This window comes from Eulemur rufifrons, chromosome 6 (genome assembly GCF_041146395.1).
Source record: "Eulemur rufifrons isolate Redbay chromosome 6, OSU_ERuf_1, whole genome shotgun sequence".
In the NCBI taxonomy this organism is placed as follows: Eukaryota; Metazoa; Chordata; class Mammalia; order Primates; family Lemuridae; genus Eulemur; species Eulemur rufifrons.
In genome coordinates, this window is record NC_090988.1 from 25,849,360 (window position 1) to 25,863,280 (window position 13,921).

The following is a 13,921-nucleotide window of genomic DNA, read 5'->3' on the forward strand; positions in this document are numbered from 1 at the left end:
GTGGAAACAGTATATACACATTGGTGAGTACACATTAGTGCTCCAAGTATTATAACTTGGTCAAATATAGGATATATATTAGTAACAGCAGCAGCAATAACAAGAGTTAATAGTTTTATAACATTCACTATCTACCTTGGACTGCTCTATGTACTTTTCACACACATTTAATCTTCGCAACCTTTAAATAGGTACTATTATTATTTCCCCTTTAGATGTGTGAAACCTGGGGCATAGAAAGCAAAGCTAACTTTCCCACATTCATGCAGCCCGTAAGTGGCAACACTGGGCTTTGAATCCAACAACTGTGGTACCAGAATCAATACTCTTAATCATTAAGTGATGCTGCTTCCCACAATCAATAGAGAATGGTAAAAATAAAAAAAACAAACAAACAGAAGAACAAAAGAGGAAAAGATTATGGGAATGCAAATTAAATATCATCTACAAGTGTTTTTCATCCTTTTTTTTTTTTGTTTGGCACAAATTTCTCATATTGTAATTATTTCTACCACTGAAGAACAATTGTTATCTAAATTTACAGTATCCCTGTCAACATTAGAGCAAATTTTAAGGATAGGATAGGGCAACAATGCCCAGGCCACATTATTAATGCCTGAGTTTGTTAATATAACCATCACAGCAAATAGTAAGTTGTTTAAAGTTCAAATGGCATTTTTTACTTTTCAAATCTATGGTTCCACTTGAGTCTCACGAGTAGGAAGATACACAGAAAACAAAAATAGAAAGTTTGAAGAGTGTTGAAGAGTTGAAAGGGAAACCTAGGAACTTTCACTCTCAAGGCTGACTTCTTTCCATTAAATCATGACTGGTTACCAGGCACAAAGCTTTTAATTAGAAACTACACAAAATATGAAAATAAGCACAGTACATATTGAGTTTATAATAGGCAGAATCAAGTAAAAGAAAGATTATAAAAACAGACGGCAATTTAGCCACAATTAAACACAAAGATACCAGAAGACAACATAATAGAGATTTTTAAAAGAGGAAAAAACTAATTTAATTTATAGTAAGATAAAAATATTAAAGAAAGCAAAGAAAAGTAAAATACTAAAGATAAAACCAGGAAAAGAAGAAAAAAGGAAAAGCAAAGGAGGTAAGGTTTGAAGACACAGCTCTGCAGCTTAAGACATTAAAAAATGAAAGAGAATTCAAGCTAAAGATAGGGGAAAGAAAAATATTAATAATATTATTCAATAAACTCTAGTAGAGCTGAAAAGGAATTTACAAGTGAAGTTGAAAAACCCACTTAAAGTCTAAATTACTGTCAAATGCCTTCAAATTACCTTCTTCCTGAAGAATATTAGAAAAACAATGGGAAAAAATTGACTTACCTTTCGAACAATACTGTCTTCCACATTTGATTTTTTATTGCTGCCCTGTTTACCCATTAAAGTAATCTCTAGTTGACAAAAAGGTTTCGGTAAAATATCACATTGTGTAAAGAATTTTCTCCATTCAACAATATATGCTTTTAGCAAAGCTGTATCATCTTGATGGCTCAGTACTCGCTGAAAAAAAGAATTGTACCAATCTGAAATAAATCCAGGTGCTTGAAGAATAAAAACAAAATATATTCATGCCATAATTTAAAATTTTTTAATTTATTGTACAAACTGTATTATATCCAAAAGAAATTGAAACGTATGTTCACAAAAAAACTTATACATGAATGTTCATAGCAGCATTATTCAAAATAAACAAATAGTAGAAACAACCCAAATGTCCATCAACTGATGAATGGATAAACAATATATGGTATATCCATACAACGGAATATTACTCAGCCATAAAATGAAAAGAAAATACTGATAAATGCTACCACATAGATGAATCTTGAAATCATTTTCCAAGTGAAAGAAACCAGTTACAAAAGGCTACATATATTGTATGATTCCATTTATAATAAATATCAAAAACAGACAAATCCATAGAGACAGAAAGCAGATTAGTGGTTTAGTAGGTTGGGAGGAGGGGATAATAGGGAGTGACTGTTAATAGGTACAGAGTTTCTTTTTAGGGTGATAAAAAATATTCTGGAATTAATGGCTAATGATTGTACAACTTTGTGAATATACTAACCCATTGATTCATATGTTTTATGAGGGTGAATTTTATGGTATGTGAATTATATCTCAATTTTTTTAAAAGGGGAAAAGAGTCCATTTCCCCATTCCTGAAGTTTAGGCTGGTCCTGTGACTTGCTTTGACCAAAACAATGTCACAGATGCAATATTTTGAGATTTCCAAGCATAGACCTCCACTTTCACCTCAAAGACTGGTTTCCTTGAGAATAAGAAACCACACAAGGGAAGAGAAAGCCAACACCCAATGCTAGATATGTGCTTAATGCTCTCTTGGACCACCCAGTCCCTGCAGAGCCAAAAGCTAACTGTTGCTGCATTAATAAGCTTATGCAAAATCAGCTGAGAACAGCCTAAATGGCTATGCCTCAGAATTATTAACAAATAAAATAATTGTGTTAATCCAACAAATAAAAGAATCCAATTTCCTAATAATTTCCCAAGCATTGTATGTTTATTATTTTTATTTCTCTTTTTTTGTCCTTTAAAAATGCTATAAAAAACATTTTATATGATACTATAATGGTGGGCATTTGTCAAAACTCATAGAATATAAAACACAAAGAAAAACCTATGGACTTTAGTTGGGAAGAAAAAAACATTTTAATGCTAATGCATATTGTCTTTCCCATTTGGGAAAGTTGGTTCTTCTTAACAAGATTAGTTCAGTTTAAGATCATTTAGTAAAATGACTCACAAAACTAAATTTTCTTAAAAGTTTAAAAATCTTTTAAAATTATACACCTATGTCTGGCATAAGTGTCTGCTTTTAGTGGTGCTAAATCCCATCCTCAGGTTCTTGCTGAGTCTATATTTCCAGACTTTATGCAGTCACGCTACAGTGAAATCCTTACATATTATGTTTATTACTGTTGAGTATATTTTTAAATATCTGTTAACAATATCTAAGATGATTCTTTATGAGCCTATTTCCAGAAATTGAAGAATAAAGTTCTATCAATTTGAAATAAACATAATTTATCTTTATCAAAAGTCATAAAAGAGGTCTGGGCACAGATCTATAAACCTAGCTGGCTCATGCCTATAAACCTAGCACTTTGGGAGGTCAACATGGGAGGATCGCTTGAGGCCAGAGGTTCAAGGTCAGCCTGAGCACCATAGCAAAGATCCTATCTCTACTAAAAAATAGAAAAATTAGTAGGGCATGGTGGTGCACACCTGTATTTACAGCTACTCAAGAGGCTGTACTCAAGAGGATTGCTTGAGCCCCAGAGTGTAAGGTTTTAGTGAGCTATGATGACCCCACTGCACTCTAGCCCAGGTAACAGTGAGTGGGACCCTCTCTCTCTCTCAAAAAAAAAAAAAAAAAAAAAACACATTAAAAAAATAAGCTGATATGTTTTCTAATGCAAGTAGAAACTATTTTTAAATCAATTTTGAGAAAATAGTTTCTCTCTCTCTCTTTAAGAAATGAGGTCTCACTATATTGCCCAGGTTGGACCCAAACTCCTGAGCTCCAGCAATCCTCCTGCCTCAGTCGCCCAAGTAGCAACGACTACAGATGCACAGCATCAAGCTTGGCTTCAGAATAGTTTCGGGTCAGGCACAGTGGCTCACACCTGTAATCCTAGCACTCTGGGAGGCTAAGGCCAGAGGATGTCCTGAGGCCAGGACTTTGAGACCAGCATAACCAACACAGTAAGACCCATTCTACAAAAATAAAAAAGGAAAAAATTAGCCAGGCATGGTGGTGTGCACCTGTAGTCCCAGCTACTCGGCTGAGGCAGGAAGATCATTTGAGCCTGGGAGTTCAAGGTTGCAGTAAGCTATGACCATGCCATTGCAATCTAGCCCAGGCAACAGAACAAGACTCTGTCTCAAAAAAAAAAAAAAAAAAAAAAAAAAAAAGTTTTGATTAAACTGTGATATCGAAATATTTAAGTCTCTAAGTAAAGCTTGAAAATAGGATTTATTTTCATTAAAAGAAAATTTCCTATAGAATTACAATTTAAAAAAATGTATCAAGATGTTATCAATAAAACATTTAATTTCATAAGTAATATCCATCATGACATTAGTGTCACTGCATCAAAGTAGTGGCTACTTGCAGGATTAAATCCATACCAATCATATACTTGATTTCAGTATCTTCTTTGAGATCATATATAGAAAAAACACATTTTTAATTTTCGACAGCTAAGCACCTATTGGTATTTAACAAGATTTTTAACAAACAATTTTTACTAATATTGTACAAAACATTGATGTAAAAATACAACAAAAGAATAAGAAATTCTTGAGTTCTAGTTTTCAGACTTCATTTTATAGGAAGGAAATAGTCTCATGTCCTTAGGCCCCTCTCAAAATGATAAGGGGCCATAGTTTATATGAAATAATACATTACAAGGTGTTAATAAAAAGAAAACAAACAAAATTAACTCTTGCATAATTATCTACTGCCTAAATGAGATTTGTCTTCATTTCAATACTATTAACCATTTATATACAATATCAACACAAGAGTGCTAAATTTCAGCTCAGCAGCAGGAATACAAAGGACAGTCCAAGGCTTTTATAATTGGAGAAGTATTTGGAATTAAAGAAAATTACTGTCAACTTGAGAAGAGGTATTAGTCATGAAAGATAAAAAAAGATTTCTGTGGACTGACATGCAGCCAAAAAATAATCATGGTGGGGACTTCTAAAAAATGTATAAAAAACTGAATTCTTTATAGTATCTTTTAATTGAGGATAATAATGTATTCCCTTGACAGAAATATCACTGTGGGAGAAAAAAATCCAACTAATGACAGTCATTTCATTAAAAAATTTATTTAACAAATGTGTCAAAAATTAATGTGGCATTTTAAAATTACTTCAGGAAGCCCTACCTTCAAAATCATAAAATATGGTATTGAGTAGTTTTAAAACCAATCTAAAATAAAGATGCAGAACTTACTGCTTGTGCTTGCTTAATAAACTCAAGAATGTCTTCTTTTAAAGCCTGATGAATTTTTGCTGGGCCTTTATCATCCCAGAGACAGACTGCATGCACATCCCTGTAAATATAAACAAACATTAATAATGGAACCAGAACAGAGACAAAACTCATGTTAAGTTGTTTTAGTACACTCTCCATGGACCATACTAGATCAATCCAGTGGTGCCTGAATTCATTCACATGAACCAAGCACTCTTGTAAGCTGTCTCAAGCATACATTTGTTTCTATTTTAATTTGCTTTTGTCACTGTTTTCCTCTGTAATTCTCTGCTATTTACTATATAAAATTTAATTTTAAAAGCATGCCTCCATCTCGTAATCTCATCCCCCAAAGTTAAATGCCATTAATATTTTCTTGTGCAAAAACAAGTATAAATCCTTTTAATTTCTTAACACAAGAGATGTATACAATTCTGTCTTTTTTTAGAAAATTAATCATTTAAATTCCATTAAAGAAAATCTAACTTCCCCATATATTCATTATCCATTTACACATCAATTATTCCTGACTCCTTTATTTAAACAAAAACAAAAGCTCTCATAAATTAGTATACAAAAATCAGAACTTATAAAGCTGACATTTTACCAAAAGGTCATTCATTAAAGAAATATATTTAATACTACTATAACATGTTCAGGAAATTAACTTCCTTTTTTTTTTTTTTTTTTTTTTTTTTTGAGACAGGGTCTCACTCTGCTGCCCAGGCCAGAGTGCATGGCACAATCACAGCCCACTGAAGCCTCAAACTCCTGGGGGCCCAGGCAATCCGCCTGCCTCAGCCTCCCAAGTAGCCCGGACTACAGGCACATGCCACAACACCTAGCTAATTTTTCTATTTTTTGTAGAAGCAGGGTCTTGCTATATTCCCAGGCTGGTCTCAAACTCCTGGACTCAAACAATCCTCCCACCTCAGCCTCCCAAAGTGCTGGGATTACAGGTATGAGCCACCATGCCTGACTGATTTCTTAGTTACCAAGTTGTAAAGCAGGGAAACTTACAACAAAAGGGTAGGGTCATATTGAGGATTCATTCCTACAAAAATGTTTCCCAGTGGACTCATTTATTTAACACATAATAGAGCCCCTAATATAAAAAAATGTCAAAGAAATCAAAATAAAATATCTCCTCTGAATTATAACATGTCAATTAGCCAAATAGTTTGTTTTATAATTCTTAGAGACGTCATTATAACTCAAAGTTTTGTCTGCCTATTAATTTGAACTTGCTTTTGCACTTGTAAAACTCAGCTTAATAATGGTATCTGGCCTAGTGCCTAGTATAGTAAACACACAAATATTTGTTAAATAATGACATAATAGGTAACATCTGACTGCTTACTATGTGCCAGACACTATTTTAAGTTTTTTTTAACTCATTGAATCTTCACAGCAGCTCTAACATACTATTTTTATCCCCATCTTACAGATAGGGAAACTAGGGCAAAGAAAGGTTAAGTAACACTCCCAAGATTACAGTTAGTATATGGTGGAGCCAAGAAATTGGGCTCCAGAGGTCACACTAAACCAAATTTACTCTTGCACCCCTCCAATCTATTCAACAAGTAGTTAAAGTGATCTTTTTAAAACTCAAATCACATTATATTACCCCATACTTAAAATCCTGTAATGGTTTCCCATAACTCTTTGAATAAATTATAAAATGATTAATTCATTCCTGTATGCCTCTGCAGTCTCACCTAATAACAAAGGGCATCTAGAGTCTAAAAGAAGAAACTGATATAAAAATTGACTGGTTATAACTCAATATATGTTTACAACTATTATGCATATAAACAAAAGATGGTTTAGGAAACCCAAGGAAGGGTAAGAGTGAAAGTGAGAAGTAGAAGGGAAAAGCGAAGGCTTCTTGGAAGAGTTGGTTCCTGAGCTTAACCTCAAAAAATAGGAGTTTTCAAGGTAAAGCTGTAAGAAGATAGGAGGGAGGACATTTCATGATAAAATAACAGTATAAGTAAAGAACTATGGATGATTATTGTGATTACAGTGAACTATAAGCAAATCAATGTGGCTACCATGTAAAGAAGGAAGTGGGGAGTAATAGGGAAGAAACTGGGCAACCCAACGACTTTTTATCCCTGACATTCAGTCACAGTCTTAATTATATCCATCACTGAAATGTCTCTCCAATTTGGACATTTCCATCCATCACCATTACCACAGTCAAAGTCACCACCATCCCTTACATAGTTTACTATAGTATATGCAGACTGCTTACTATGTGCCAGGCACTTCACACTGACTCATGTGTTCGTTTAGGTCTTTCAAGAAGCAAATGGGATTAGAAATGTAAGAGATTTATTGAGAGAAGGAGGAAAATGGAAAGTGAGCTAAAGAAAGCTGGGCAAGTGATAAGCTCCACAATGTAGGTCTGATCCCTGTAGAGGAGACAGGGAAGGAAGGTGGAGCAGCAAGAATCAGTGCAGTTCTAATAAAGTTTGGTAAAGCTGTTGAAGAGTTCTGAAACCAAAGTCACCCATTAGAGGAGTCCTGTGCCTAACCTAGTATCCATGCTATACTCAAACCACTGCTGGGTATGTGACAGAAGGGCTCAAATATGACTTGAGTCTCATAAGGCAAGAGGGAATGGTGTGGTGAAGGTGGTGGAGTCAGGTAGCTCCCTAGAAGGAAGCTACCCTTCCTTATTGAAGGAAGAGTCAGACTTTGAGCAGTTTGGTACATCTTCTCCAGCTTTCTTTTCTCAAACCTTCAGGTACACCTAATACATTGCTCCATCAGCAAACAATGTCCTCAATGTACTCTTTTTTATTCAAAACCTATTATCTACTACCACAACACAACAGGACATGTTAAATCTCCTGATACACATTTTGAGAAATATCCTTGAAGAATGTATTATAACACATATAAAGCCTCCTATGTTCCTCTCCCTAACCTCCTCTTCTCCATACTGCCACATAAGTAACCAAGCCTGAATTTGTTTTCAAATTTTACCAAGTATTATAAGGATTTTTGAACTTTGTAAAAATCATATCAAATAGTAATTTTTTCAAATAATTTTTTCACTCAACATTGTTTCTGATATTTTACTCATATAGGTGCATGTGGTTCTAGCCATGCACTCTATTATTATATCAAATGTTATACCTTAAGATAAAAGGGAAGGAGTAATAAAGAGCAATAAATATATGAAATTAAGTCTGAATGGATAAGAACATGCTCTTTTGGAATATATAACCAAAGTGCTTTTTAAAAGAGCATGCTGTAAGGGAAATTCTTTTTAAATATGTAACTATATTAGAAAAATCTAGGAGTTGAAGAGTAGGAGAAGAAGGAAATAAAAGCTTTTCAAAGATTTTAAGAGGGCAGAGAGAAAGGATAGGAGAAGTATCAAGATATGAAAAGTATTCCAAAGGTTTCAGTTGCCTTATGTAGAAGAGAAATAAAGAAGAAATAGTGTGACCTTGGTGTGATACCACCATATGCTTCTGAGAGCAAGAAACAGGAAGGTAACTACTACTGGAAGTGAGCTTTCAAATTAATAAAAACAAGGAAAAGGAAAAGGAAGAAATAATATCAAATAAATGATAAAATTATAGAAGTAATAAAAACAAGAATAGGGGGTCATAACATTAAACCTGAACTGAATAACTTATCCCATTTAAAAACAGTATGCCTTTCAAAAGGACAAATAGTATATGATTCCACTTATATGAATTACTTAGATAGGCAAATTCAGACAGAAAATCGAACAGAGGTTGCCAGGAGCTTGGGGGAGGGGGACGGGGAATTAATGTTTAATGTATACAGAGCTTCTGTTTGGGATGATAAAGAAGCTCAGGGAATGGATAGTGCTAATGTTTGCACAACATTAGGAATATAATTAATGCCACTGAATTGTACAATTAAAAATGGTTCAAATGATAAATTTTACATAATATATATTTACATGTACATTACATAACATACTACATATACATTTTTGTAATGTCTATTTATAATACATACCAAAATATAAGGTAAAAATAATCAGAAATGTAAGAACTTGACATAAATACAGTGGAATACTTTAACACATCCTTTATCAATTAGGATGCATTCAACTAAAAACTTTCAATTCAATTAACATCAGCTTAAACTATTAAGAGGTTATTTTTCTTATATAACAAGAGGTCTAGAGGTAGGCAATTGTTGGTGTCTCTTCAGGGACTCACCAGGATCTTTTCCTTTCCACTCTGCCATCATAGCAGGTTAGTCTCTTACCCCTGTGACTCCTATGAGGGAAAAGGAAGGACTGTGCTAGACACATTAGTTTAATTCATCTGGAAGGTAAAAGCCTTCCTTGGAACCTCCTGTAGACCTATTTGCCATAATTGTGTTACGCTGCCACCTTAGTAGCAAGGAAGGCCCAAGAGGGGAATATTAAGTTATCCAGCCTCTCCAGTGGAAGGTATGCAAGGAAAAGAGATCCAGGAATGAGTGTTGGCTTAACTAACGAACAATGTCTACCACAAAATTCTCCCCATTTGAAAATCTAGTAGAAAAAAATTAAGGACACAGAAAAATTTAAAAATAGATTATTATGAGAGCAACTGTACACCAAGAAATTGGAAAACCTAGAAGAAATGGATAAATTCCTGGACACACATAACCTGCCAAGACTGAACCACAAAGAAATAAAAAACCACAATAGACCAGTAACAAGTAATGAGATCAAAGCAGCAATAAAAAGTTTCCCATCAAGGCGGTACATGGGCAACGTATGTAACCTGCAATTCTGTATCCCCTATAACAATAAGATGAAATAAAAAAAAAAAAAAAGTTTCCCATCAAAGAAAAGCCTAGGACATGATGGCTTCACAGCTGAATTCTACCAAACACTTAAACAAGAACTAATATAATACCAGCTCTACTCAGACTATTCCAAAAAAATGAGTAAGACAGAATAATTCCAAACTCATTCTATGAAGCCAGCATTACCCTAATACCAAAACCAGACAAGGATACAACAACAAAAAGAAAATTACAGGCCAATATTCCTGGTGAGTATAGATGCAAAAATTCTCAACAAAATACTAGCAAACCCAATTTAACAATGCATTAAAAAGATTATTCATCATGATTAAATGGGATTCCTCCCAGGGATGCAAATACAGTTCAACATAGGGAAATCATAAACATGATATATCACATTAACAGAATCAAGGACAAAAACCATATGATCATTTCAACAGATGCTGAAAAAGCATTCAATAAAATTCAACATCTCTTCATGATAAAAACTCTCAGCAAACTGGGTATAAAAGGAATATACCTCAAAACAATAAAGGCCACATCTGACAAACCCATAACTAACGTCACACTATTATAAACAGGGAAAATTGAAAGCCTTTCCTCTAAGATCTGAAACAAGAAAGACAAGTATCCCACTTTTATTCACCATAGTACTGGAAGTCCTGGCCAGAGCAATTAGGCAAGAAAGAGAAAGAAATAAAGGGCATCCAAATTAGAAAGGAAGAAGTCAGATTAGCCTTGTTCACAGACAACATGCTCCCGTATCTAGAAAAACCTAAAGACTCCACCAAAAACTGTTAGAACTGATAAATTCAGTAAAGCTGCAGGATACAAAATCAACATATAAAAATCATTTCTACATACCAACGGTGAACAATTATAAAAAGAAATCAAGAAAGCAATCCTATTTATTAATATAATAGGTACCAAAAAGTTAAATACCTAGGAATAAATTTAACCAAAGAAGTGAAAGTTCTCTACAATGAAAACTATAAAATACTGATGAAAGAAATTCAAAAGAACACACACACACACACACACACACACACAAAGTGGAAACATATCCCATGCTCATGGATTGGAAGACTATTATTAAAGTATCCATACTACCCAGTGATCTACAGATTCAATGCAATCCCTATCAAAACATCAATGATGTCCTTCACAGAAACAGAAAAAACAATCCTAAAATTTGTATGGAATCACAGACCCCAAATAGCAATCCTGAGCAAAAAGTACAAAGCTGAAGGCATCACAATACCAGACTTTAAAAAATACTACAAAGCTATAATAACCAAAACAGCATGATACTAGCATAAAAACAGACACACAGAACAGAGAACCCAGAAATAAATTCAAGCATTTACAGCCAACTCATTTTTTACAAAGGCACCAAGAACATGCATTGGGCAACAGACAATCTCTTCAATAAGTGGTGCTGGGAAAACTAGATACCCATACACAGAGGAATGAAACTAGATCCCTATCTCTCATCATATACAAAAATCAAATCGAAATGGAATAAAGACAAATGTAAGACCTCAAACTAAGAAACTACTAGAAGAAAACAATGGGGAAATGCTTCAGGACATTGGTCTGGGCAAAGATTTTTTGGGTAAGACTTCAAAAGCATAGGCGACAAAAGCAAAAATAGACTAATAGGATTACATCAAGCTAAAAAGCTTCTGCACAGCAAAGAAAACAATCAACAGAATGAAGAAACAATCTACGGAATGGGGGAAAATATTTGCAAACTACCCATCTGAAAAGGGATTAATAGCCAGAATATATGAGGAACTCAACTCAATAGCAAAGAAATCCAAATAATCCTATTTAAAAATGGACAAATGACCTGAACAGACATTTCATAAAAGAATACATACAAATGGCCAACAAGTATATGAAAAAAATGCTCAACATCACTAATCATCAGGGAAATGCAAATCAAAACCAAAATGAGATACCATCTCACCCCAGTTAAAATGACTATTATTAAAAAGACAAAAAATAATAAACCCTGAAGAGGACATGAAGGGGAAAACTAGTACATTGTTGGTAGGAGTCCAAATTAATACAGCCCCCATGGAAAATAGTATGGAGAGGCCTCAAAAAGCTAAAAATAGATCTATGATATGATCCAGCAATCCCACAGCTTGGTGTATATCCAAAAGAAAGGAAATCAGTATATTAAAGAGACATCTGCACTCTTATGTTTACTGCAGCACTACTGACAATGGCCGCAATACGGAAGCAACCTAAGGTGTCCATCAATGGATGAATGAATAAAGAAAATGTGGCATATATACACATGGGAATGTTACTCAGCCATAAAAAAGAATGAAATCCTGTCATTTGCAGGAACACGGATGGAACTGGAAGACATGTTAAGTGAAATAAGCCAGGCAAAGAAAGAAAAATATTGTATGTTCTCACACAAATGTGGGAGCTAAAAAAGTGGATCTCACAGAGGTAGAGATGGTAATCAGGGGCCAGGAAGGGTATAGGGAAGGGATGGAGAGGTCGGCTAATGGGTACAAAAATATAGTTAGACGGAAGGAATAAGTTCTCATGTTCAATAGCACAGTAGAGTGACAACAGTTAATAATTTTTTATATATTTCAAAGTATCTAGAAAAGAATATTTGGACTGTTCCCAACACAAAGAAAGGATAAATGTTTGAGGTGATGGATATCCCAATCATTCTGATTTGACTGCTACACATTGTATCCACATATCAAAATATTCCATGTATCCCATAAATATGTACACTTATTGTATCAAATTTTAAAAAAGAATTTTAAAAAAGAAAAACACAAGAGACATAATTTAATAAAGATTCTTGCAACCCTAGAAAAGTGATATTTTTTTTTCCTAAAAGAATATTCACACATGCCCTGAGGTACATCCTCTAAGATGCCTCCATGATCCCTGCCTCCTAGTATTCATGCCCTTGTATAACAATTCCCTCCTACAGTGCACAAGGATTTGTCTATGTGATCAACAGCATACTGCAGAAGTGATGGTTTGTCACTTCCAAAATTATGTTATAAAACACTACAGCGGCCGGGCGCGGTGGCTCACGCCTGTAATCCTAGCACTCTGGGAGGCCGAGGTGGGCGGATCATTTGAGCTCAGGAGTTCGAGACCAGCCTGAGCAAGAGCGAGACCCCATCTCTACTAAAAATAGAAAGAAATTATATGGACAGCTAAAAATATATAGAGAAAAAATTAGCCGGGCATGGTGGCGCATGCCTGTAGTCCCAGCTACTCGGGAGGCTGAGACAGGAGGATCCCTTGAGCTCAGGAGTTTGAGGTTGCTGTGAGCTAGGCTGACGCCACGGCACTCACTCTAGCCTGGGCAACAGAGTGAGACTCTGTCTCAAAAAAAAAAAAAAAAAAAAACACTACAGCTTCTGTCTTTGGAGCAGTCTCTCTTTATTACTTGCTCTGAGGAAAGCATGCTGCCATGTTATAAGCATTCCTATGTAGGGACCCAGATGGTGTGCAACTAAATCGTTGGTCAACAGCTGGTAAAGATCACAAACCTGTCAACAATCACGTGGGTGAGCCTGGAAGATCATTCAGCCCTAGTTGAATCTAGGCCTAGATCTTTTGCTGAAAGCTTGAATGCAACCTCAGGAGAGATCCTGAGCTAGATCCATCCAGTTAAACCACCACTACATTCCTGACCCTCAGAAACTATGAGATAATAAACATTTGTAGTTTTAAGTTGCTAAATTTTAGAGTAATTCGTTATGCAGCAATAGATAACTAATACACAGAGACGTAACAAAAGAGGAAGGGAGAAAGAGGCCTAGTGTAATTGTTCAGACAACAAAGAGTGGCAAAAAAGAATAGCAAGGATGAAAAGAAGTTCAATTCAGGAGGTATAAAAATTTATGAAACCTAGTAATCAACTGGATACAAGGGGGTAAAAAACAGTAGTTTGAAGACAGTATCCAGATTTTTGGTTTGAGACTATAAAAGAACAGACTTTTATCATTCTGAATTTACAGTACTTAAGGAAATTAAGAGACAGGAATATTCAGGAAGCAATTGGCTACAAGGGTTTAGAAGT

The 13,921-nt window shown here is 34.7% G+C and overlaps 1 protein-coding gene across 1 annotated transcript in view; it reads right to left on the reverse strand.

Moving 5' to 3' along the window:
* The window catches only part of CUL5 (cullin 5), a 91,094-nt gene that overhangs the window by 42,492 nt on the left and 34,681 nt on the right, over positions 1-13,921 (reverse strand). The window contains exons 3-4 of the mRNA XM_069470923.1: positions 5,029-5,128; positions 1,359-1,535 (exon numbers count right to left, since the gene is read on the reverse strand). Coding sequence (XP_069327024.1) covers positions 1,359-1,535; positions 5,029-5,128 — 277 coding nt within the window. The remainder of the gene's footprint in view (positions 1-1,358; positions 1,536-5,028; positions 5,129-13,921) is intronic.